At 36.5% G+C, this 26,643-nt stretch overlaps 1 protein-coding gene across 2 annotated transcripts; it reads right to left on the bottom strand.

Annotated features, from left to right (window-relative positions):
• Positions 1–737: 737 nt before the first annotated feature.
• LOC143877406 (uncharacterized) lies at positions 738–24,671 on the bottom strand. Of its 2 annotated transcripts, none has more exons than XM_077379429.1 (26): positions 24,432–24,671; positions 24,059–24,333; positions 22,998–23,347; positions 20,539–20,656; positions 19,982–20,105; positions 19,782–19,862; positions 18,244–18,463; positions 17,788–17,857; positions 17,654–17,710; positions 17,328–17,396; positions 15,935–15,991; positions 15,742–15,849; positions 15,578–15,650; positions 14,338–14,381; positions 12,121–12,210; positions 11,174–11,355; positions 10,921–11,029; positions 10,622–10,720; positions 10,376–10,519; positions 10,006–10,167; positions 9,140–9,361; positions 8,144–8,343; positions 7,635–7,806; positions 3,048–3,230; positions 1,453–1,638; positions 738–1,345 (listed from the first exon to the last, which is right to left on the bottom strand). In XM_077379429.1, exons 1-26 carry the CDS (start codon positions 24,439–24,441, stop codon positions 1,262–1,264), a joined length of 3,489 nt encoding a protein of 1,162 aa, XP_077235544.1. In that variant the 5' UTR covers positions 24,442–24,671; the 3' UTR covers positions 738–1,261. The 2 variants fall into 2 exon arrangements, with proteins under 2 accessions (XP_077235544.1, XP_077235545.1); XM_077379430.1 differs by having other exon boundaries at positions 19,982–20,093.
• Positions 24,672–26,643: the final 1,972 nt, after the last annotated feature.

The following is a 26,643-nucleotide window of genomic DNA, read 5'->3' as shown; positions in this document are numbered from 1 at the left end:
ACGAGGAGTATGGCCTTTGGCATTGAATTGCCTTGACACGGGCGCACGTGTGAGTATGTTGCGTGATGAATATAGTTGATAAATACGTATCGACTTAAATTAAGGGAGCTAACGATGATACATTCTCTCTCTCTCTCTCTCCTTCAGGTGGGGCCCACTGTAATGTGACATTCTACAAAAACCACCCCTATAAGCATCCAGCTTGTGTTTCCTAAAATAACAAGAACTGAAACGGAAATAAAACCATTTTAAAGTTATTGTCATCCCCCCTCAGGAAGTCACCAACCACTCAGAATATTGTTCTAGGGTCACCAGCAAATACAATGTGAATCCTACCGAAATTCCAAATTAAGATCCCCAAAATCCATGTATTCTGCTGATGATCCTTGCTCAAACGATCGTAGAATAGTACAGACAATTAATTAGCCAGTAAGGACAAAGTTCATGGAATTCATATTGCGCACATTATTCATGGAAAATTACCAAGCAAAATATAGGTGGAACCACTTGTTCGAGGATCTAAACAGTTCATTTGTAGCCCACAATTGATGGGCTGTGCCCCGAAAATATCCAACACCGGATAATCCTAAACATCCAACCGGTAGAGATATTCTCATTGACTCTGGACCTTGTTGCATTTTAACTTTTTAAACATCGACTCTGATTGGAACTCACAAGTTTCGGTACAATAATGCAGAACAGAAAATAGGGGGGGAAGGGGGGGAGAGAGAAAGAGAGAGAGGGAATCACAATACTAACTGAAAATCAAATGGAGAATAGGTCTTTCTGATGGAACCCCATAATTCAACTGCATGAAACTCAGGCCACAAATCGAAAGGCTAGGATCATCGAATAGGAGATTGGGGACATTGCGATCCAGAGTAAACAAGTGAATTGTTTGGATCATCAGATAAGTAGACCCCAACATGTCCTTTCGACAACTAGCATTTTTTTTTGTGAAACGATGTGCACAAGCACATAATCACATCACAGCTCAATATACTTCGTACTCTATCAATTGATGCTTCTCAACAATTAGGGATTTGCTAGCGTCCATCGCAAAAGGCATTTTGCGGAAGGGCTGTTGCATGTGACAGTAGCCACATAGGCTCACTTTTCAGCTGATTTTGTCTTCATTAATGAGGTGGCTGTTGCAGCCCATCCACAAAAGGCCTTCTGCGACGGACGCTAGCAAATCCCCAACAATTATATTACAATTGCAGAACAGCCATCCATATGTGGCATCCTTATATGCCAAGTTTTAATGCATAATTGCCCTCGAAACATTGAGACCGTACTGAATAAGCTCAAGCTCTCTTTGGTATCTCTTAAGTTTATCAATTCCCTGCAGCATGAAAGAGTAGAGAAACTAATGAGGAAATGGAGATCGACATTAGGTGGGAGTTAATTTGGAAGTAAGAAGTAGAAATAAAGAGAAGGGTGTATCTTGACCTTCTGGGCTTCAGTTGAAATGGGTGGTGATGCAGCCTGGCCCCAAAGTTTCAACCCAGAGAACCCACTTGTCTTCCGTTGCTCCGTACTCTGACTTTCTTCCAGAGACAGCAGTGCCTCCGCCAACTGCTTACTTGTAGAAGCAAACCAGTTCAGTTCATCAAACAATATCTCTTGTCCTGTAATCTGCAAATTATTATCATTTAAAGATTATCATTCCTTAGTATTCAAATTTTTTAAAAAAAAGAAGGAGATTATCATTCCTTCTCTTGAGTCTGAACATATTACATAGTCCACTAAAATAAGAGGATACAGCACAGCCTACTGAAAAAAGTAGCAGCAGTTAATTTTTGCCTTCCGAAAAGAACAAAGTTTGAGGACACAAACTGCAGCATTTCATTATATCCCTTTTTTTTAATGGCCAGCATTACATTCGTGTGTTGCAACCAAAACATAGTCTACATCATATGCACAGCCACAAGATTATGATGTAGACCCGACTCTAAGAAAATGTCTTGCACCTGGAGCAGTCACTCATATATCGAGCTTTCAGTTAGGTAGGAATAATAGTTAGAAAGAAGCAATTGAAAGTGACAGCCCTACTTTTTGGACTCAAATGGTTTATGGAGCATAACATTGGCCTCTAATAGTCGAAGGTGACTCGGCCAATACGTGGCCTGGGCGTCAAACCGGAAGTGTGGACCCTGGTGGCTTGCAAACAAGATTGATGAAGTGAGGGATCTGGTGAGAATTTTACGACCTCTTGTGGTCCATCGGAGGAGATCTGCGAACTCCTCAGCGGGCACGCTTGCTAAGGCGGGAGTTAATCGGGCACACAATTTATGCGAGTCCTTCATCCTCTCCTGGATCTGATTTTTGTTCTTGATTGTAATTAGTCAGGATCCTTTGGGTGAACTGACTGACGTTTAGTGTAATTGGGGACATCTTGTCCCTGCCGTTTATGTTGGAATAAAATTCTGTTACCTTTCTCAAAAAAAAAGAAGCAAGTGAAAGAGTGAACATGGACCACTTCCCAACCCAATTGTTCGATGCTTTAGAAGCGTACTTTGTGTCTACAATCTACATGTATTTTGAAGTGTTATTTGAAAATGGAGCATTCTCTTGTGATTTACAAGTTATGATCATTATAGTAAGGAGTCGACTCAAAATCTCAGTACATTTCAGATATTCTGGTGAAACCTGAACCACCATTTATAGGTATCTCAAGGTTTGACTATTTGAGTAACATCCCATACAATTGAGTAGATAATATATGTAGGCATTGAAGGGAAACAACACAGAGGAACTATAAGCTAGATAACCATTCAAAAACAAAAAACAAAAACAAAAAAAACAAAACTATAAGCTACATAGTGAATCATAGGATACCTATCTGTCACCTTAATTTAAAAGATACTGTCGTGAAAACTAATAGCTCTTACATAACAAACCGTCAAAATATAAAAAACAAATCCATATAAAAATCTCATTGACTTAAAATACAATGGAATTGCTTCCAATGCAAAAATGATTGCAGCTAAACAAATGCCAAACCAAGTACGGCACAATGGAAATGTTGCTACACAAATATATACCTTGAGAATATAAACAACACCAACCATGAAGCCATCATCCATAATTATCTGGTTACCCACATCACGGCTCCTCCTCAGCATCTTGTCCTTGAAATGAACTTTACAATCTACTAAATTGGTAATAAGGGCTGGGATTAAGAGGAAGAAGTCCTTAAAATGGAGATGCTCAGGCTTCTCGAGTTCCTACGCACATATCAGTTCAGATAAATAGTATCAACCAAACTATAGGAGACTCATACACACTTATAGTTTATAAATATACATGATTTTGGGAAATTCATGCTCAGGTGTACATGTTAAAGCTTTGGTTTCCTTTATCAAAGAAAAAAAAATTATGTGCGAATTTTGAATACCGGAGTCCACCAGGAACTCGCCTCAGTCAGCCCGATCTAGCCACAATCCAGGTCATGAATAAAATAGAACTTTTTATCTATGTCAAACAGACCTTTCTTTCTATCAATGACAAACAAAACTTGTTTGCTCCAGGGTTTAAGCAAAAGCACGAGTTAAACTTGTCAACTCAAGAATCATTTCATTTATCATGTTCTAATGAGACATAGAGTTGTCTCTTAAATTATTTCATTCTTTTTTCTTTAAAACAATGGTTAAATGGCATGTATGTGTAGTAAAAAAGGACTCAAGTAATTAAGGCCAACTGTAGTAAAAAAGGACTCAAGTAATTAATGCCAACTTTGGTATTTGAAGTCCAAGCTTTAAAAACTTAAATCAACTTTGTCTCCTAACTACGCCGCGCTCTTACCGTAGGCTCTCCCTCCTCTCTTAGATTAAGAATACTTACTCTCTCTTAAAACCTTTCCATTATCATTCTTTTAAGAACCAGTGGTGGGCTCTAGAACCTTCTAAACTCGCTCTAGGGAATATACATTTCTGGCAATTCTCAGTTTTTTTTTATATATTTACTGTTTATTTCTTCTGCTCTCCTTTCTCCAACAGATACATATACTTTATTTCATCTCTTCTACTATTCTCCACCATTTTCTGTTTCTTTTATTTAATCTCTCTCCCCAACCCCATTCCCTCTTCTCTCTATTCTTTCCCTTGTTTCTGTTGTATAATAATCAGAAATGTCCTCTAAAATGAGCATCATTTTCGATGAGGAAAACGTCTAAGAATGGCATGGACCCACTCCCATGTGGACAGCAATCAGGTCCATGAAGAATATTGCCGGCGACATGATTCCGGCCTATTGCCTTTGCTCCTAACATCATCGGATGATTCTAGACATCAGATCAAGCATGATGAAAAAGGCAACCTAAAGATGTGTTTAAGCTATCAATTTTTGCACACCTCAATTTTGTGAATGAAATCTCTGTTCGGCATCAGACTTGGGCCAATTGGGTCGTCTGTGATGGTATATCAGATCAATGATCCCGATCAACAAGCACATATGCCACATGTGCACTGGATCATTGTTGTTTCCGTTCATCAAGACAAGAGATCATCTTGTTAGTTGATCTAATAATAATCTAAACAGTCCTTTTTCAATTCCTCCTGTTATGCCTTATTCGTTATGTTCACTAAAGATGTATTTAAGCTGTCAATTTTTGCACACCTCAATCTTGTGAATGAAATCTTTGTTCAGCATCAGACTTGGGCCCATTGGGTGCTGTGATGGTATATCAGATCAACGATCCCGATCACCAAGCACATATGCCACATGTGCACTGGATCGTTTCCATTCATCAAGACAAGAGATCATCTTGTTAGTTGATCTAATAATAATCTAAACAGTCCTTTTTCAATTCCTCCTGTTATGCCTTATTCGTTATGTTCACTATGTTAGTCATGGCCCATCAGTAAAATGTATGCAAAATAGTCCAGTCTGTTCACTATCTACTCAATTTTTCTGTCATTAACTTAATGAATAGTATATGTGTTAATTGTAACCATCATGCTATTCTCTGAGTTCATAGCGAAAAAAATTGCCTACATTTTGAAAATACCTTCTTTTCTTAAAAAGTTTTTCCCTTTTTTTTTTTTTGCAAATCATTATTTTTTTGAATGGTATATTGCAAATTATTTTAAGTATCATGTTTGTTTTCAAACTTTCCAATAATTCATGAATTAATTGTTAATTTTTATAATACAAAAATATAGAAGTGCAAGTGAGCCCATGGTTTAAATTGACCCATTTTTTTCTGAAATGATTGAAATGTTTCCATTTCCATCCTCACCGAAATGAAATCTCAATGAATTCTTTCCACGTCATTATTGCCGTCGAAATTTACAAGAGATATTAAGGAGAAGCTCAACCGAAGGCAGAAAACTTACAAGAGATATTAAGGGGGGAGAAAGGAATTGCAAAAAAGAAAACAAAATGAAAAGAAAGATATAGAGAAGAAAACGAGAGAAAAACAAGGAAAGAGAAGAGTTACTTTGTTTGAAGAAGAATCCAACTATGAATATGCTCTGGTAGACAACTCAGAGCTTCAAGCAGATCCAATGATGAATTTGAGAGATCTCTCTTAACGAAGGGGAGGGAATAAATAGATCATGGGAAAATTGCAGAAGAAGTTTGAGAGGGTCATTATATGGCAGATCTTCCTAGTTAACAAGGCAAGAATAAATCCAACTGAATGCTAGGGTGAGAAAGAAACAATAGAAGATGAAATGCCCTCAGCTATAGATATCAAAATACGGTCTCTTAAGCCTCAACACAAATATTGAAAATACCCTTGTCTCAACACATATATTGAAAATACCCTTTCCTTATTTAATCTTTTCTATGGCCCGTCATTTTGTTGTTTCTTATATAAATGGATTTAGTATCTTCTTTTTCTTGAAATGTGTTTCATTTCTTAAATTCATGCATATATTTCATATCATTTTTGAAAAAAAAAAAACATATCCTACTTTTCTAATCTTCTAGAATTTTTTCTAAAAGAATAAAATAAATATATTAAGACAAAGTACAAAGAGACATGAGAGCTAGGTGACTCCAAACCTATAATGACATTACATGAGAACCAAAAGGTCCATCACTACAAGAGAAGAAATGAAATTTTGGTGCAAGAGGCTGGTCGATCTTCTCCTCAAACGATGCTATATGCTATATCATGGCGCTTCTAGGGGCTAGTATGAAGGATTATGCAAATTCTCTACTAAACTCAATGATTTCTGTAACCACATTAGGTAACTTCCATGGGCTTGTGCTTGATCTCTTAGACCAAGCCATCAAGTGACTCCCTAAATCAGCGTTGAATAGGTGTAAGGAAGCCCATCACTCTGCTTCAGTGGAATCTTTAACACAAATGGGCTCAGAAAATACCTTCGCAATATCCTCAAAATAACTCCTAAAAACCCCTCCAATGCCGGCCTGTACCAGATTGCCTCTAGAGATTCTATCAAAAGTTGAGTTTGATGCAATTGGTGTGAGTGTGGGTGTAGGTGTGTGGGGATGAGAAGCATCTACCTATAACTCTATCCAGTTGAACAATGCTAGATGCAATTACTTTCCAATCTCAAATTACTTCTCCAAACGAGAGGTCCAAATTTTTACCTTACCATCGCCCAATTTTTATGAAGGCAAAACATTTATTCAAAAAGAATAAAAAAAGAGTGCCATTTTTTTTTTTTTGAAAGGTGGAGCTTATGTGCTCACTTACGATCTCCCACTTGATAATGGATAGCTTGATATCCAAGACCACCCATCCAAGTGTCTTATGCTTACGATCAAATATCCATTGATTTCATTCATTCCATACACCCGATAAAATAGCATATGACATTTTTTTGGCAAAGTTTTGAAGCAGAGGGTGTTTGGTACCAAACCCAGTGGGACTTGAACACGAGACCTTAGACAAGGTTCATGGCCCCCTTACCACAAACACAACGGTGTGGGATTGGTCATTTTTTTGGCAAAGTATCTTCTCTTTGTCACCAATAAGGCCTTTTGACCATTTGTGAGAAGTTTCACTACTGAACTAGGGTTACTTGCCAAAGTTCTTCCCTGATGGTACCCGATTTTTTCTTGAATCACGAATAATTACTTCTTGATCTTTTCCCAAAACTGAACTTTGTAAATATATATTACTAAAATGAATTGCTAAAGGAATAACTATATGCTAGAAGACGATCTGTCGCCCGTGACATGAAAGCACCCGCAAATGACCATAATTGTTAATACTCAATACTTCAGGTGTACACTACTCAAAGAAGTCAGATGAACATAACTTTGTAACTATAAACATCCAGGATAAATTAATTCTCTTAAATGATAGGTTAATTACAATTACCTAATCTTTTACATAACCCAGTGGATTTTGCATCAGCAGTTCCAAACATGATCGTCTTTTTTTCTTGGATAAAATCTCTTTTTCATGCATAGATGGAATTGGCATAAATTAAATGATTTTCCTTTTTTAGTTTTTATTTTATTTTATTACTTTATTTTTGAGAGAGAGAGAGAGAGAGAGAGAGAAGGGTTTCTCAGAGAAGACAAACAAATAAAATCAAGATGCTGAAACTATATGGAGGACAACAAAAGACTTTGCTGGCTAAAAAAAGTGCATGGGGAGTAAATATTAAACAGGAACAAATGCAGAAAAACAGAAACATCATAGTTACCTTAGAAAATGCAGTTATAAGAAATAAAAAATAATTCATAAGCTCCTCAGGCTGATACTTCTTTTCTATTGCCATGTCCATTACCCTTCCAGCTGTAACTGTTTCATCCATAAATCCAAGCTTCTGGGAATTTTCTCTAAAGCTTCTAACACCTTTAGGTTTGTACACGAACCTATAGTTCATAAATATAGAATCATGTCAGCATACATAAATTTAACAAGAGAAACATATGATTATATGCATGGATTTAAATTTCGATTTTGGCCGAAATCCCAAAATTTCAGACGAAACTCAGGGCAAAAAATGAATTAAATAATTATTTCGAAAATTCGGCCGAAGTTACAGGAAAATTAGTAAAATCTTGAATAAAATATTAAATTTCCGAAATATCCGAAATATTTCTGAAATCGGGGGATTTCGGTTTCGGTCCCAACCGAAATCTGAAATTTCAGTATTTCGACCGAAAATTCAAACCATGGTTATGGGAACTAATGTCACTGAATTCATACCGAGATATACTGCACGCATGACGGGAACAACCTGCTCGTAGACTCCTCACCAACCCTAACGCATTACCCATTTCAGTGATAACACAGTGCAACTGTTCTAAAAAACTCAATTCGTGATCCCCAAAGGTCACTTTGCCAATGGCTGCGTTGAGGTCCTCTGCATGTCCTAAAGTGAACTTGTTTGTAGCTCCTTTGTCACTCTGCAAGCCATTCAGCACAATTATGCTTCCCAAACATGTATAAAACAAGAAAATGGAAGTACTTTCCATGACGAAGTGAATATATCATTTAACAGAACTGTGTTACCATAACAAAGAAAGGACAGAAAAGATAAAGGAAAATATGGGAGATCGTGATTTTCAAAAACTAATCCCAGATCAACTTGGATAGTGGTGCTAGGTTTAGCACACAGTCAAATCCAATCCATGATGTGTTGAGGTGACATGGAACAAAACTTAGCTCTATCATAAAGCTCTCGACTTTTGATGCATGTAAGCTTCCTCTCAATCAGTCAATCCTTAACCATTCGCTCTTCAACCTAGCTCTATCATCTCTCACAAACCTTGACAAATGTAGTACTTACTCTTTCTGGTCCAGGAAATCAATTTCATATTTTGTTTTACCTTTCCTTTCAGATAACGTTGAAAGTTCTCCTTGGTCCATTTTCAAAAAGCTTCTTTTAAAGGCTTTCCAATGCAAGCAAACACCCAGGTTGAGCTCAAAAGAATTTTAGCATAACCATGCTATGACAAAAGATATCTAGATTGGATGGTCCAACCAAATATTTTCAACTTTCAACGTTGAATTTCCTTCTTTTTTTAAAAAAAAAAAAGTGAAATTCAAGCTAGGATCCTAGAGTTAAAAGAACTTTTGCAAGACTACAAGATTTCAACAATTTACATCAGTGATCACACCCATTTCCTCTTTTGTAAAAACTCACAATATTTAAGATAAAAGAAATAATTAATTTAGAAACATAACAAGGAAAGAGCATACCTTCCACAATTTGAATTCTTTCACTAAATGAGATCTGACAAAATTATCTTGAAGAAGCTCCGATAAGGCTGCAATTTTCTGAGTTACAAACTCAAAAACAGAACTTAAAGCAGTAGACATTGTTCCTAGCCCATGTGTAGCTATTGAAGAAGCAACATGCTCCACACCAACAACCCGCAAGGTCTTACGACCTTGACCGCTAGTGACCTTCTCAATGAAAACCTGCAAACAAGTTTTGTTGCAAAATTAGGAGCACCTAAAGTAAGTCCTCAAAGATAATCTACTAAGAAGAATGCATCAAGAAGTTTAAGTAGTGCTTGATAGACCTATCAAAATTTCCAAATCAACAATAGAACAATTAATGTTTTTGTTAAAGTATAAAAGATAAATAACACCTTTCTTCAACAGCTTAAGCTTTTGGAGAAGTTGGTAAGTTAACATGGTATCAAAGCCAAAGGTCTCGAGTTCAAACCTCCCGGATAGCAAAAATCCACATGCGATGGTCAGCCCAAAGTGAGACCACATGTGCCATGTGTTTGCCAAGTGGGCCACACGTGCGGGGGAGTGTTAAAGTATAAAAGATAAATAACGCCTTTCTCCAAAAGCTTAAGCTTCTGGAGAAGTTGGTAAGTTAACGTGGTATCAGAGCCAATGGTCTCGAGTTCAAACCTCCCGGATAGCAAAAATCCACGTGATGGTCAGCCCAAAGTGAGACCACATGTGCCATGTGTTTGCCAAGTGGGCCACACGTGCGGGGGAGTGTTAAAGTATAAAAGATAAATAACGCCTTTCTCCAAAAGCTTAAGCTTCTGGAGAAGTTGGTAAGTTAACGGGTTTTTTTTTTTTCAAAGTCAATCACATACTACCTGGTTGTAAATGTTATACGAGTAGCTTGCAGCGAACTTATGTAGATTTTTAATAATTTCTGTGACATGAAGACCATGATCCAAAGAATGCTCAGGAAGATGAATATCATCTAATAGTAGCCCATATTTCATCTCTGCCAGTTGCCTCATTTCAGTGTATACCTGAAGTCAAGAATGTGAGAATCAAAGATAACTATATAGCTCAGTCCAAACAAATCAGATTAAACATAAACGATAAAAGAATAGCTGGCTCAGCAATAAATCTAAACAATCTTGATAGGTGTTAGCATCATCCAAGACTAATAAATCATATTTATCACCTACTTCTATGATTCCAAACAGGATTATGAAACAAGATACTAGCCTTTACCTTCCAATTATATGAGGACATAGCCGTGTGATTGTAGAAAGAAGAATTCAGATAGCTCTCAACATGCAATTTTATATCAATACACTTGAATGGAAGCCGCAAAGGCTTCATCTGTAGGTACCAAGAAAGATTGCGTACCCCGGTCTGACAAATAATTCCATATCAAAACCCAATTAGAACAAAAAGACTAGAAAATTAAGAATATGACCTTCCCAGTATAGTCAAAAATTCAAAAACCTAGAGCACCTTTGTTGGGTTAATGTGCACAGATCCTTTAAGATGAATGGAATGCACATGAAGGCGGAGATCAGTCTCAATATCTCTACAGAGAGGAGCAATGATTTCCTGTATTTTAGACGGAAAGAAGAGTAATCACTAATCAGAGCCCTGACTAAATGACCCACATGTCCAACTAATTATACGAAAAGACTGACAATTGTAAGTCATCGAGAAAGTTCTAATTTTAATGCTTTTAAAACAAAAGTTGATGAAACAATCTAAGTAACATAAGGAGCAGTGAGAAAATTAGAGACCATGAAACCTACGCTTTTCACCGCGTTCTCTATTTCCTCCTCGCGTGCCTGCAAGGTAGATTTGCCTGCGTGGCCAATTTTGAGAAGCCACAGTCCATCACAAAATGCATCAAGAATGTACCTGATAATCAACAGCCGTCACCATATAGCCAATATTTCTTTGTGATTGCATATGTTGGATCGTGGCTTGCAGCCCATTCTCCCTTCAAACAAGTTAATCCATACAATACAACATATGGATTATTTTAATGCTAATCGGACTTACTGTAGCCACGAGAATTTGTTAACATCCGTATAAACCGTAGCGAACCAAGTTCCGATCAGTTCTTTCCTCCGGAACAAGAAGCTACAATTGGTAACCTCCTCAGCTATGTATTGAAAATTAGCAATAACATCTACCTTAGACATCAGCTTCTTAATCCTCGAACAGTCAATATCCAGATGACCCTGTTTCAGTGGGAAAAGATAGAACCAAGACTAAAATAACTCAAATTTCCTTTTTCATTTCAAAAAAAATAACTCAAAAGGCTGCAGAATCAAGACAAATTATTTTGAATTAAACATGCAAATTCCTGCTAAAGAATATTGTTCAGAGAAAAAACATTAGCTTTCTCAACTCTCTGTATGCTGTTGATTGGTAAAATGAACAGCAATACAATAAAGGGAAATAATATATTCGCCTCCTTTTCTTACTTGCGACAGCCCCCTCTATTGTATTTATGACTACTCTTAACTCTTTTACGCTAGAGGAGGCTATCCCAAGTAAGAAAAGGGGGTGAATACATTTTTTTTTTTTTTTTGAAAGGTAGGTGAATACATCATTTCCCTACAATAAATTTAGAAATGGCCTCCACAGTCAAAGTGGCCAAGAATTTCACTTTAAAACAGTTTTTTTTTTGGTAGGCCACTTTAAAACAGTTGATAGCAGTTGAATCATTCTTTAAAGCTTATAGGTTCTGGGTTTGCAAATTTGGTTATATAAGCATTGCTTTTTTGTCATTTGTAAAAAGAGCATTCACATGCTCTCTAGCTAGCTACAGGATTACAAGCATTCTCATAACATGCACAAGAACAAACACACTCACAAAACCTTTAATTGGGGTATCCATGGTTCTCAATATCATGAGCAGTAATCGAAAACTATGCATCAATAAGTGAATGATGAAATGGGAAATTATCAATAGCAGTCTAGCAAACAACTAAAATACTTACAATACTTTGGATGACATCCAGACAGTTCGAAAGAATGATCTGCCTCGTATTGCTACCACCTCCTTGAAGAATTTGCAATGATAGCATTACCTACAAAGGAATGGAATCAACTGACATTATGAGAAAATAATGACAATGCCTCATCACTTAAAATCATTTTTAATTTTTAAAAGGCAGACCACCACCAAACCAAAGAGACGACCTGTCCATTCACAGGACTGAATGCCAACAAAATAAACAGAATATTATTGGAAACTTTTTTTTTTTTTGGAATGGCAAACAGAACAGGAAACTAAAGAAATAAAAAAAAATCAGAAATACAATTATTGACAAAAAAACTAAATTTATTAAAACTCTGACATTTTAAGAAAACTAATTATTACTTGTTTATTTGTTCTCATTTAGTATTCCAATACATCTCTGCGACATCATATTATGAAATGATTTCCGTCCTGTTGTACATGTCATCAGCGGAGATCCTATTGTGATGAGTTTTCAGTCCTTCCTAAAACCCCTCCTTGGATCCTAGGAGTGAGGATTTACACTCTGGTACTATCCGATTGTACATGTGGACACTGGACAGCCCAAGTGGTGTCCAACAAGCCCACCTTCAGTTGTCCTGGGAATGAGGATTTACACTCTGGTACTTATCCTATTATACATGTGAACACTGGACGGTCCAAGTGGTGCCACACAGGCCCACCTTCAGTTGCCCATACACCAAAGATCGCATGTACAATTCTATTGAAACTACCCACTCCATGGATATTTTCTTGCTGAATGTAGACAGTTGCCTTATTCTGGAAGGTCATCCATTTGCAGGCACTAAATTGGACAGCTATCAGAAGATTAATATCAAAACTCTTCCTGGACTGTAAACCGACCAACTGGCGATCGGAAAGACTACCAATCGAGAGCTTGTTTCCTATGGGTGGACAGGTGTCCTAGGGGAAGACTTTGTTTGTGTACGAACAAAATACAAGTCCAAAGGCAGAGTCCAAAAGGATTTAGCTAATGGAGATATGGACTCTTCTGGGAACAAGTAACATGTAAACCATGTCAAACCAAGACCGATCAATATCCAATTGGAACGGATTCGAACTTCTCCTAGAATAGTTTCCTCTGTGAAATGAAATACATAGTGTACCTATGAGTAATTAAAAGGAGAAATATTTATAGGATTCGATTCATTTTAGTAATGAACAAAACAAAGATGAAAACATAACCTACATATTCAAAATCCACATTACATCAGTTCAAAATAACAATTTATACAAATACATATTTAGATTGTAGACTCTTTCACCATTCAAAAAAATAAAATAAAATTGTAGACTCTTTTACACAAGAATTTATTGACTTGGTTGATGGCCAGTTTATTTCTCTCAGCAACATGTTTGATATTCCATTCATTTGAATACAAATATATAAAAACTAACTAAGTAACTAATGTGAATATAGAGCATCTTTTAAGAGTTCAGTTATTTTCGCCATTCAAAAAAAAGATAGTTCAGTTATTTTCAACATGTATACAGTTGACAAGGACATTACTATATAAAGAAGCAAAGACCTACTTTATATCCTTCTGAAGCATCTTCAAATTAGGAAGCTATTTGACTACCAGTGAGATTGTTGTGACAACTGATATCGCTCAGTATTAGTTATTAATCCAAATTGAATTGCATCCTCATTTATTACCGACCATCATTCACCAATCACCACATTTTACAATACCGGTGCTGTAAGAAATACATGTATCAGCATATCATATTTTAGTATCTAATTATATAGGCACAATCAGATGAGATACTAATGTAATGCATAATTTATCATATGGTAAGATACTAAGATTTACCAATTTATAATATAGTTATAGTAGCATATGTACTCAAGGATCACAACTGTAATGATTAAAGTCCCAGTTCATCTTGAAGGGATTTTGACTCCTTTATAAAATTGTGGCCCATAACAAACTACTAACAATGTTTTAGAGAAAAACTGAATTGGAAAATATTTTAATACAAGATTTATAAATTTACAATAGTCAAGAGCAATAAGCAATACCCAACGTTAATTTTCTAATTAGGACATATGAGATAACAACAAAATTACATCAGAGTTTCTAAAATAGAGGACATTGATCTTCAATTCCAACATCTTGCACGCATTTTTCCTTATGAATGAGAGGAATTGCATGAACGGTCCCAAAAACATTACCAGGGAAAGAGAATCTGCCAGCCTTGCATCCATATCTTTACCACCTATATTGAGATAACTGAATTCAAATTGATACAATGGTGGTTGGCACAGCTAAAAATTGAAGTAATACAAGTGCGACAAAAATAACAAAAGGTGCCCTGGCCTTTGAAAATAAAGTAAGATTAGGTACTTGAATAATAGATCAATTATATTTTAGGAACAAGAAGTTACTTAAATAGAACATCACATTCAAAGTTTATGAAAGATCATTTCTTACATCTCTCTTAAATAACAAATGGACTCATTTACACTAAATCCAAAACAAAGAAACTTAAATGGTTGAATACATTGATCACACATCGTGTTGTCATCGTCACAGTAGTTGTCGTTGTCATCGTCATTGTTGTTGTCGACATCATTATTGCATTACACTCTCTGTTTCTAATCTCAAATGAAATTCCTGCGAGAGGAGTCTCAAGTCTCAATCAGGTGAGTTTCTTCTATAGTGGAAGCCATAGCTCGATAAAATACTTCTGCACTAAACCTAGCCATTGCCTGCTATTTATTATTGCTGTGTGTGTAAAGAATATCTATAATCCAAACCAAGGATGTGAAATAGCATCCCCATATATATTAGAAATAATATATATGTACGTTCTAAAATGCCAAACATGTACGTTCTAAGATGTCTTTCATGAGAGCCCCAACACATAAGATAAAAGTGGAATGCCAGATTCCAAATATTAATGAAATAGCTTCCCATATATATTTTTTTTTAAATTGCTACTAGAATGATATCAAGCGAGGTGAGCAAAGCCTATATTTATGAAACAGCGGGACCAAAGAGTGGGGATTCTTTTTTCGTCGCAATTATTCATTGTCTTAATTTTTTATTTTTTATTTTGAAATGGTTAATTTGACTTAATTATTAGCATTGTATTATCCCCGCAAAGGGTGCAACGGTTCATTTTTCATCACAATTATTCATTAGTCTTAATTACTGGTATTGTACTATTATGTGCTAGGATTATGGTCCATTATATTTGCAATTTATTCATCAATATAAAAACAATTGGACAGAAGGTTCCAGTGCTTTTTGTCACTGAAAAACCCTTTTAAGATTATGTATATAGAGATGAAGATCCTTTTTCCTCTCCTCTCTTCAAAACAGAATCATTTTGGTTTCCTCCAAAGCTCCGCACTAAAACAAAATTCATAAGAAATACAAGAACCACAACAATCATGACAAGCATCATACCACGTGTCAAGGAGCTCAAAAATCTGATCTTGCTCAATTGGCTACCTTTAGCGATTTCCGATTGCAGCACACCCTATAAAAGAGTAACTGATAGCATAAATGAGTTCAGCAGAAAAAAATGAAATGAAACAACAAAAGCTTATTGCACACAGCAAATCGATTACCTTTGCAGGAAGAAGCAATTGTTCAATGTCGGCCTGAATAAGATTTATCATATGGGGAAGACTTTGGATGATATCCAACCCCTTCTTGCGAAATGTTTCCTCAACCACCTACACCAAAAGGGTAATTGAGCGGGCCATAAAGAAAAGTGACAAAAGCTTTTACAAGTATGAAATCAAGAATTGGCCTTCTCACTTTCAACAAAACAATCATGTGACAAAGAGACTTCAACTTCTCCCTTCTTATAGGAACCTGCAAGTTATCAATCAGTCAAATATAGGAAATTTAAACTACTACCTTTTGAACAAATGAGTAGCTATAATAGTTAGATGTTCAAATTAAATGCACCTACTAGAATTTAATGGAAGATAAAGCTAAATGAACACAGTTCAATGGGGACAGCTTGGACAGTGAAATAATTTAATTAACTTTAAAAAATAAAAATAAAAAAAAATACCATGAAAAGCTCAGTTTTTAAAAAGCCCAAATGGTAGAAAAAAATGTGAAGATGAGCTTCTATTTTTTTCCAGCGCTTTCAACATAACTATACTTTCATGAAGTCAATACCTTAAGAGGCAAGACATATATAAACAGAAAAAACCAAGGTTGCCAGAGCAGGAATCGAAACGAGAATCGAAGGCTCCCAGGGAAGAATCCTACTAAAGGTTGCCAGAGCGGGAATCGAAAGCGGGAATCGAAACGGGAATCGAAGCGGGAATCGAAGGCTCCCAGGGAAGAATCCTGCTTCCTTGGAAAAAACCTTATCTAAGAATGTATTCTGTGGTTGCCCATGCCACAGACACGCAAGTACAGATTCTAACAAAGCAACAAGGCCATATATCCTTTTACATCTATTAAAGCAAGGCAATAAATCTCAATTGCTGTACCGAATATACCATGAACAGCATCAACTTGGACACAACTTGCCTTGCATAGTGTTTCCAATTAGGTACTTGTTTGGTGAAACCGTAGAGAACCAACTGATGAGGATCGTAGACGTGTCGCAAACCCATGGGGCCCGATAAGTGGCATACTAGCCCAATAAGTAGGATAATTGACTTTTAGGGATTTTATTTCTATGTTATTTAGATTGAGGGATTTTATTTCCATGTTTCTTCAATTGCATGGAATAATATTGATTACAAATTCTCCCCTCTTATTTCTCTTCTTCCCTTTTCTTCCTTCCCTTCTTCTCTTGCTCTCCCCCCTTATTCCCCGTATTCCCTTTTCTTCTTTCTACCCCTATTCTTCTTCTTTTCTCCTCCTCTTCTCTTTCTATTCTTCTTCTCTTCCTCTCCTCTTCTTGTTCTCGTTTTCTTATCTTCTTTTCCCCTTTCTTCTTTTCTCTTCCCCTGGCCATGGACCTCCTCTCATCGACGGAATGGAGTTCGCCTACGTTGCGGCGCTCCGTCAACACGTGTATCCACAACAAAAGAACTACCACTTATGAAAAGCATTCAATGAACTTCAAGAAACATGCATATTTTGGTATAGCATAAAACTGAAACTAACCTCGTAGAATTAATAGACCTGAAACATTAAAGAACCACTAATGTAAATGACTTTGAAGCTATAATTGCACCATTACCTCAAGCAGTGAATGTAGATCCAGCATTGAAATTGCCATTAGTTGCATTCTATTTGCCAAGAGTATTCCCTGCACTGGACTAGTAGACAAGCATAAATTTCCACCGTTTGTGTCCAAATCAACAAGACATAAAGAATGTCCCAAAGAAAACATGTAATAGGAAAATAACACAAAAATCCAAAACATAATAAATTTAATATGGCACAAACATAAAACATAACAAGCTACAAAAAAAAGAAACCATAACAGGAACCAATTTTCCAAAAACAACAGGTCATTCCTCTAAATTAACTTTTACAACCCAATGTGAGTCTAGGGCATTATACCTGAATAATCTGTCTCAAATGAAGCCGAAGGCATGCTTCAACCTTTGACAGCTCAGTCTGAAACCCCAAGATAAAATTCAACATCCAAAAAACATTCTAACAGGGCCAAACTCTCGAGCAAATAAAATAATTACCAATGGATGTATAGTTGACTGGAAGGATGCTACCCAACAAGCTAATGCATCACTCATCGCCTGCCAGTCCCTATATAAGATGATACGTCAGATTTTATTCACTATACATGAAATTAAGAATTATGGAATGTGTGAAGAAGTAAAGCCTTGTGTTTCTATTTTAAAAAAAAATAGTTTGGCGGGTCCTTGTGTTTCTATTAATAAAAATAGTTTGCAGAGGCAAGCATCCATAGCAGTGTCATTTCCTTTTTGACATCAAATATTTGAAGGTTGAAGCACCTTTCCAAGTGCTAGTATTATTTATTCAATACAGATTATTTATTTTCACTTTTTGACATCAAGTATGGGTTGAAGCACCTACCATGTACTAATATTTATGTATTCAAAAAAATTATTTATTAAGTGATAACATAAAGATGAGCAAATTAAATGCATGGGAGGAAAGTTTAAACATACCTGGAATGCATCTCATTTATATGTCCTAGATAGTTGCTTTTCATGGAATCAGATTCCCTAGCAGCTTCAGTCAATGTGGGCCATGAGGAGAGAAATTGAGGAAATTGACTCTTTAATAAGTCCAAAAGAATAAATCTAGTACCACCCTCAACATAGATAACAGGGATGACTTGAAGCATCTCCATAATCACTTTCCCTAATCTTTTTTCTGGAGCTTCAGCTGATATCACATGCAAAGAAACTCTCAGAAGATGACACTATTTACACTTGATTTTGATGATGTGAAAATTGCATCAAGTATCTTCAAAGTGAAACAATTAAAATGATAATTGGATAACTATTTTATGAAAAAGAGCAGATACAAATCATCCTTTGCATGAACAGTATGTAGGATAAAAAACACAATTTGTGTCCAAAACTAAAAAGGACAGCAGCAAATGCAAATGTTATTTCATTTTTTTCATAACAGAAGATATATTCAAAAGGAGAAGAGATAAAACCTAGAGCATGGACTTAGGAGGTCCTGCAAACAAACTAAAACAGCAAAATCTACAAAATAAATGATAAAACGGGGAGTCAATGTTATCATTTACTGAAAAGAAAACAAAAAACAGGAGTCAGTGTCATATACGCACCAAAAGCCTGATTTAAACCACCAAAATCTGTCTGCCAAACTTCTAGGGAGTGAATGTATCTTAGGGAATAAAATCTACTTTGCATTGGAAGATAAAGGCTGACAAAAATCCCGAGCAAAAAGGTAATTAATGCAACTAGCTCAACTTCCTGATCAGGTGATTAACGCATCTCGTCAAGATCGACAAGCCCGCCCAAGACTTAAAAAGATGTACACCAGTGCCAGAAACAATGTCATTCTAATCTCAAGAATCGGTTCGATAAAGATCAAAACCAACTAACAATGCAACTGAAAGAAAAAAGAACAAGTACTAATGTCTAAAATAGTTATTTTACTATTTAAAAACATAAACTCACATACCAATTTGCCCCAACATAACCTCAAAAACCAGTTGAATATATGAGACTCAATATGATGTTGAATATATGAGAATCAATATGACAAATTCTAATCCCCAAACAAAATAAACATGGAAAAAAGACTTCCAGTAACTTTTATACAAAATATCCAAAGAAACCGATTATAAAATTAACCTATCAAAGAAACAAATACAAACGCATCCACAACCCTCGAACATGCACACGCACATTAAATGAATTTAAAAAAAAATCAAAATGTAGCATACACACATACATACACATAAAATTGGATTTAAATTTTAGCAGCAAAGGAAGCAAGATTTTACTCCCACTAAAAAGCATGAAACAGGTGAAATCAAAAGCAAACAAAACCACGCAAAAACCAAAAGCCACCAGAAGAATAACTTGTCCAAGGAAACAAACTCGTGACCAGATTGTGATTCAACTAAGTTTATGAAAGGAGTCTTGATTGAGCACGGGACAAATGGAGAGAGATCACAAGCATAAAAATAGGGAAATATTTAAGTGAGACTCGAAACGCATACCAGAAGCATAAGTTCCTAATAAAAACAGAGCCACATAATTTAGTGCTTTCCTACGATCAAATGGAAATTCCTTCCAAGTTCCTGTTGTACAAAATTAGAAATTGTTATGAGTGGGAATTTCCCATAGACCAACACAGGAAAGAATTATCATTCTTATAAAAAAAAATAAAAGCGAAAGGAGAAAAGTACTTGATGCTTACCAAGTCGTGAAATGATTTCTGACAAACCATCATGAGTGCAAGAAGTACATGCATCAAGAAATCTTCTATTGCATCTGACTCTCTGGAGTGTGTCTTGCCATGATGATTCCTCCTGCAACAAACGCTGAGAACAAGCAACTAGATCCTCAAATATCTTAAGGACTGACTTCAACATACTGGCTACAATTTTTTTCCCTTTTTGAAAAAATACCATCAGATTGCAAGAAATTACAAAGGGGGCAGAGGTTGCCCATCATAAAGGTTCTCCCGAGATGTTATATGATGAACGAGAAGGCATGGTCGTATTCATCATCCCACCCTTGATATTTGATCCGACAGCAATACAGTTTCTATAATGCTGCTGTTGGATCAAATATCAAGGGTGGTACTTCCGGCGTACGATAAATATGAGCATGTATGCTAGTTCATCGTATAATTTCTCAGGTTCTCCCTTAGCATGCCATATTTAGCTAATTTATCAGCTGCTATATTTGTTATGGTAAACTCAATGCTTAGACAAACAAAGAAGAAGGCATCCTGATAGCTAGAATTCTTACTCGGAACAAGCCAACATCCAAAACCTTTTCTAAGTGATTGACCACTTGAAAAAGGCAGTTTAGGTCCTCAACTGAAATACCAAACTCGTTGACCTCCATTTTCACCTTATTCAACATCCTATGAAACAACATAACAAATATACATAGAATCAACTCTAAACTCTCAAACTTCAAAATAGAAGGTTGTTTGCACAAATTACAATGGTGAAACAAAAAGGGTGATGTATAACAATAAGAGCACACGAAGCTATGGTAGGCATGATGCAAAGTAATATGAAATGCAAATATTGGCAAAACAGTATATTAGGGGAATTGGAGAAGCAGACATCCAAGGAAAGCTCTATTCTAGGCTATTTTTCACAAGCTGTCTACTGTTTTTTTTTTTTGGGAAAGCAGCTGTCTAGGTAGTGATAAATGTTAATCTTGTATAACTCATGTATTAAGCCTTAAGACGATCTCTTTTGTTGAAAACTTGTAATTTTATGTCCATTATAAACAAGAAGCTCTTGTATAGCCTGATCAATAAGTATTTCCTACTGATATGAATTTTAATTTGTTTCATTCTGATAAGAAATATACACTCAGCCAAGTCTTAGATCTGACAAGGTAACAAAGAAAGAATCTCTCCTGTTTTAATTTGTTTCATTTGCCGAAAAAGGCAGGTGTTGTGTTAAAACAGGCTTTCCGGTTGTTTAAGACAGCTTTCGGAAATCATTTTCTTCTGAAAAACACCCTAAAGAGATATTGAGAGAAACCAGACTGGTGCTCTGGGACTCGTCATAAGGTTCGCCCTCGCGACACCTATCATTAGTACTGCCTTGACAAAATTGGGTGTCTACACCCTACTCCATGGAGTTAAGGCTTTCACCACTCAGTCAATGGGCTAGTTCGAGCAAAAAAACTATCCATGATGGCTAAACAATACCAAACACCTAGTTACATGTGTTTTCGCAAGTCTGATTATCACATGTAATTCATATAAATATTTATACATAATACACGTGATACAATTCAAATATAATTATGTAACACATACTGATATTGTGCATTTCGGTTTCAGTATGCATTTCAATGGGGATGGAAATGAAAACATTTTGATCATTTTGCATCAATTTCAGCGGAAATTTAAGACTATGGTCAAGAGAGAAGACCCTCTTTAAGTTCCAGGTGTCTTTACCTTGATGTATTATGCACATAAAATTTGTTTGGCAAGAGTGTCAGGTGTTTCATAGTTTGATATTCGAAAAATAAATAAGGAAAACAAAACATTGTGTCCACAGACGAGACTCAAGGATTGTGCCCGATGCAAGACAGCAACAGAAGTCAGGCCTGGATCGCACCTCTCCTTGTGGAATAATATAAGAAGCCCCAGCAAAGAAAACATAAAGAAAAAAAACAAGAAATGTGATTTTTTGATATGTGGGCTGGCCTTGGTGCCCATAATGAAAAAACTACTTAGCAGAAACACTAACAAGAATAGAAACGACGAGACATCCAATGGAGAATGCAAAAACGATTAAGAAATGGTAATCATGTTGTACTGGTTTGCAAGTCTAAATATAGGATCCGGTGTAATCTTAACCACTTAAGCTTACACTTCTATCATCAGAATGATCTTCCAAAAAGATGGCGCTGAAGTTCCACAATAGTCTTAACTGGCGGCCTCATATGTGTATTGAGAGTGAAGGCAGCCTTTGGGGCTCATTATGCAGTCATTGTATTTATACTTGTTTTGAGAGTGTCAAGCAACTGCCTTTGGTGCTCTGTATGCAGTCCTCCAAGTGTCACTCCTCACTTTATGTGTTGGCTTGTATAGCTTTTGGTTTTATAGGGTTTCTCTTGTGCAACCGCTGTTATTACTTATTAGGAATCTTTTCAGACTTCTTTTTCTCCTCATTTACAAGAGCCCTATCATGGCCTCCTTTTTGGTTTTTTTTTGTTTCAGTTCTCAACCTTTTCGTATTAAAGAACAGCTCACTTTCCAGGAAAATAACATCTACATCATTCAACAAAAGACTGAAAGGAGGACAGATGAGTCAGAGGACAATTGCCATCTCATTGGCAGAAATTATCGTGCACGTCCTTGAACTTCCTCACCCACCGCCCCCGACCCACATCTGCCTCATATGATTTGCAAGAATTCCCAACTGTATGCTTCAGCCACTGATTTTTACCAATGGGATGAGACTTTTAGCCAATTATTAGTGTTAAAAAACTTGGGGTTGGATGAGAACTCGAACAGGTAAGAAGCGTCAAAAAGGATCAACTTGGAAACATACGTTCCAACTTATACACTAGAGCTTATAAAAAAGAACTGTATAAGAACATAATATAAATGCATTTAAAGATTTAAATATCTGCATAATTGAAATGTGTGTAAAAAAAAATTTTAACAGTGAAATGTGTATAAATATTTAAATTATTTAATCAAATTTCAGAATGAAGGTTGAACATCTTACCTTGAGAAGAGAGAGATGTAACTCTTTATGTGGCCATTCTGGATTAAAATTTCATCCAAAACAAGAAACATAGCCAGGCCATCACCAAAGGAAGTAAATGCTGTTTTGAGAGTGACATTCTTGAAAGATTTGTACGGTCTGCCATTCTTGTCTTGCAAAGAGTAAATGGACTCCAGTTGCTGAAGCAAATTACACAACACCGCACTCATCCGACAAGTAATCTCAGATAGTTCCATGAACAGCGATAACGAATAACCGAAAGCCTTCTGTGGCTCTCCTTCCAAAAGTATCTCTTGTGAACTTGAACGGGGGCCAAATAAAAGCAGCTGTCTATATAAATTTCTTGAAGCCTACATGAATTGCACAAAACTATGAGTATAAACCCTAAGTTCCAGCATTTTACAAAAAAATGACTGCATTATTATTTTACAAAACAGTAGTCGAGATAAATTTATCAAAGCCTGCATGAATTGCACAGATCTACTAGTGTAAAACCATAAATTCCAACATTTTTACAAAAAATGACTGCATTATTATTTTACAAAACAGTTGTCGATATAAATTTCTAGAAGCCCGCATGAATTGCACAAATCTACTAGTGTAAAACCCTAAATTCCAACAATTTTACAAAAATGACTACATTATTATTTTACAAAACAGTTGTCTACATAAATTTATTGCAGGCCTACATAGATTGCAAAAAAAAAAAAAAAATTTCTTGCCGCATACATGAATTGCACAAATCTACAAGTATAAACCCTAAATTCCAGCAATTTTACAAAAATAACCATTATTATTTTACAAAACAGATGTCTATGAATTGCACAAATCTACTAGTATAAACCCTAAATTCCAGCAATTTTGCAAAAATGACGTCAATATTACTTTACAGAACAGTATAAATTTCTTGCAGCCTACATGAATTGCACAAATCTACGAGTATCAAACCCAAAATTCAAGCAATTTTACAAAAATGACCGCATTATTACCGGTACTGCTGGAGTATAAAAAGTCCACATATGTGATAAAATGAAAAGAAGGAGATGAGAGGAAACCCTTACATATCGACTGAGTTTCGAAACTTCGATGCAGTCGTAGGAAAGAACCGTGACAAACTTCGAGATTGCGACATTGTCCGATTGGACGAGAGCGGAAACATCTGACTGCTCTAATGGCTCCACAGAAACAAGGATCGGATCGGAATTCGAGCTTAATACATCAAAAATGGAGGATGATCGATACGAATCATGTTGCAGATTCCTCAATATATCGTGGCTTCGGCAGCGCCACGTATCGACAACTCTCCTCAGTTTCTCTTGCTGTTCTTCCAACGCTGCTGCAAGAAAAAGGGATATAAAGATCAGATAAAATCGGAAAGAACGAGAGAGAGAGAGAGGATGTCTTATTCGATCGTGAATAAGGTGGAAAGCCTACCGGATGCCATTATCGGCTAGGGTAGGGTTTGCAGGTCTGTTAGATTCTGGATTTGGGGGATAAGAAAGTACTGAGAGAGAAGGTCGATGAGGGCAGCTTCTCTCCGATGCCGGAATTATGATTCCGGGGACGGAAAGCAAAGCATCTTCCGCTCTGATTATTTCTCACGCGGGTGAGGAGAGTGGAGCTCACACAAATGTAACGATCTTTCTAAAATACGCGCCCTGTCGGATCAAGTTGGATGGTCTCGGTAGTAATATACTAATAGACCCGCGGGTGCGCGTAAAAAACCAAATGATCGAGATTTTATTTGGTGTAACTCCTGACCGTCCCTTATTTTTAAAGAAAGGACTGTACTGGCCACATCATAGGATGATCTAAACCGTCCATGTGATGAAACACACCCTAAATATATCACCCGCCAAAAATCATTTCCATAGGATGATCGTAGTCATCCGATCTATAGAGGTTTCCATAAATAGTAATATGCAATTCCTCCATGGATGAGAGGGCTAGGATCATCCTTTGGAAATGATTTTTTTGGACAGAACCTATTTACGTTAGGGCCCATCACATGAACGGTTTGGATCATCCTATTAAAGTGTGGGAATAAAAAACAGCCAACAAATAAATAAATGGATGACATGCAAGTCCACGCGGCCCGTACGAGTGGGTCCAGGTTCACCATCTGATTCTATCTCTTAGTTCAGAAAAATAAACAGAATCAATAGATGAAAAATGACGCTTGGAGAAATGAATTTCTTATTAGAATATTTTTTAAGTAAGGCCATGTCTGGCAGCCAAGAATTTTTTTTCACAATAAATCAGTGTCTCCAAGTGGTGTGAGAGGGTTGGTGGGAGAAGAGAGGAGAGATTTGAAAGGGCTGGAAGGGCTCGAGGGTGAGAAGTGGTTAAAATATCGGGTAAACGTCAATCACATTGGAGTGTAGTTTTTTGTTTCCTGATTTATCAGCCTTTTCTTGCCCTCTCCTCAGTCCCTTTGTATTCAAGAAAACACTGGAGTGTGACATTGGAGCGTAGTTTTTTGTTTCCTAGTTTTTCAAGCTTTTCTTGCCCTCTTCACTCTGAGTAGTCTCTCGTATTCTAAAAGCAAAATCCCTCTCCCAGCCTCCCTCACCACTTGAAGAAGCTAATTTATCATATACATATATTCACTATATAAAAAAAAAAAATCATGGAAATAAATTCTTGGTAGCCAGACATGCCCTAAATATTTGTTTTTTTTAGGGAAATGATCTTTTCTTTTTTCAACCAAATGCCAGAATTAGAATAGGAAGATGATTGATTCCAACAACCCAAACGCATGGTGGTGGTAATAGTGTCCTCAAAGGTTTCCATGTCGAACTCATTGTTCCCCCTGGGGGGGCTAACATTCTTCTCTCCGTCTTCCCTTCCGACCTTTACGTTAGAAAAGTGATGTGCAAATCTGTAATTTAGGATTCGAGAATACCTTATAACAAATTAACCTCACAACTTGAAGACAGAGATTAATAATACTATTTTCTGCAATAATAATCTGTAAAGGAAAAAAGAAATCGTTAGATCACTTATCGAGTTGGGGCACGAAAAATCTTCGCTGTCCTTAAGGCAAATCTCGCCCCCACTATGACGAATCAACGGTGCAGATGGGCGTCTCGGCGTATGCCTCCAGGATACAATAATTCTCGCTCAAGAGGTGTGCACTCACGCAGCCCGGATGCCTAAGAACTCGCTTATATTTGCCAAAAGCCTTGAGCAGAAAACCAGAGAGAAAACCAGAGAAGAGAAAGAGCAGAAGAATAATCCGTTAAGGATATCTTTCTGTTTTCTCTAAAACCGATTTATATAGAAAGGTAATCGACACGTTATGGTGAAACGTCTCACTCTTTTAGTGCGTGAGAGACGTTTTCCAAACGGTCACTAAACCACGATTAAGGAATCTCAAACGGTAAAAAAAGAGTTAAAACAAAAATAAATAAATTATTGACCGTTAAAAGAAAAAATAAATAAAAAAAAAAGAAAAGCCTTAGGTCCACGCGCGCGGCCAGCCGGCGCACGTGTGTGGTAAGATCAAAAGCCCACCGGACCCAAGTGGGCGATCCATGCGCGTAGGAACCCCGTGACCTCTTGCTTATTCACAAGGTTAAGAGAGTGAAAGTATATATATGGTCACTCTCATCCTCTCACACTTCCCATCTAGGACTAAAGTTTT

Source organism: Tasmannia lanceolata, unplaced genomic scaffold (genome assembly GCF_043159265.1).
Source record: "Tasmannia lanceolata isolate RefF3 unplaced genomic scaffold, GAP_Taslan_0.1 ptg000005l, whole genome shotgun sequence".
NCBI lineage: Eukaryota > Viridiplantae > Streptophyta > Magnoliopsida > Canellales > Winteraceae > Tasmannia > Tasmannia lanceolata.
The sequence above is the reverse complement of the archived record's forward strand: the minus strand, read 5'-3'. Positions and strand labels throughout refer to the sequence as shown.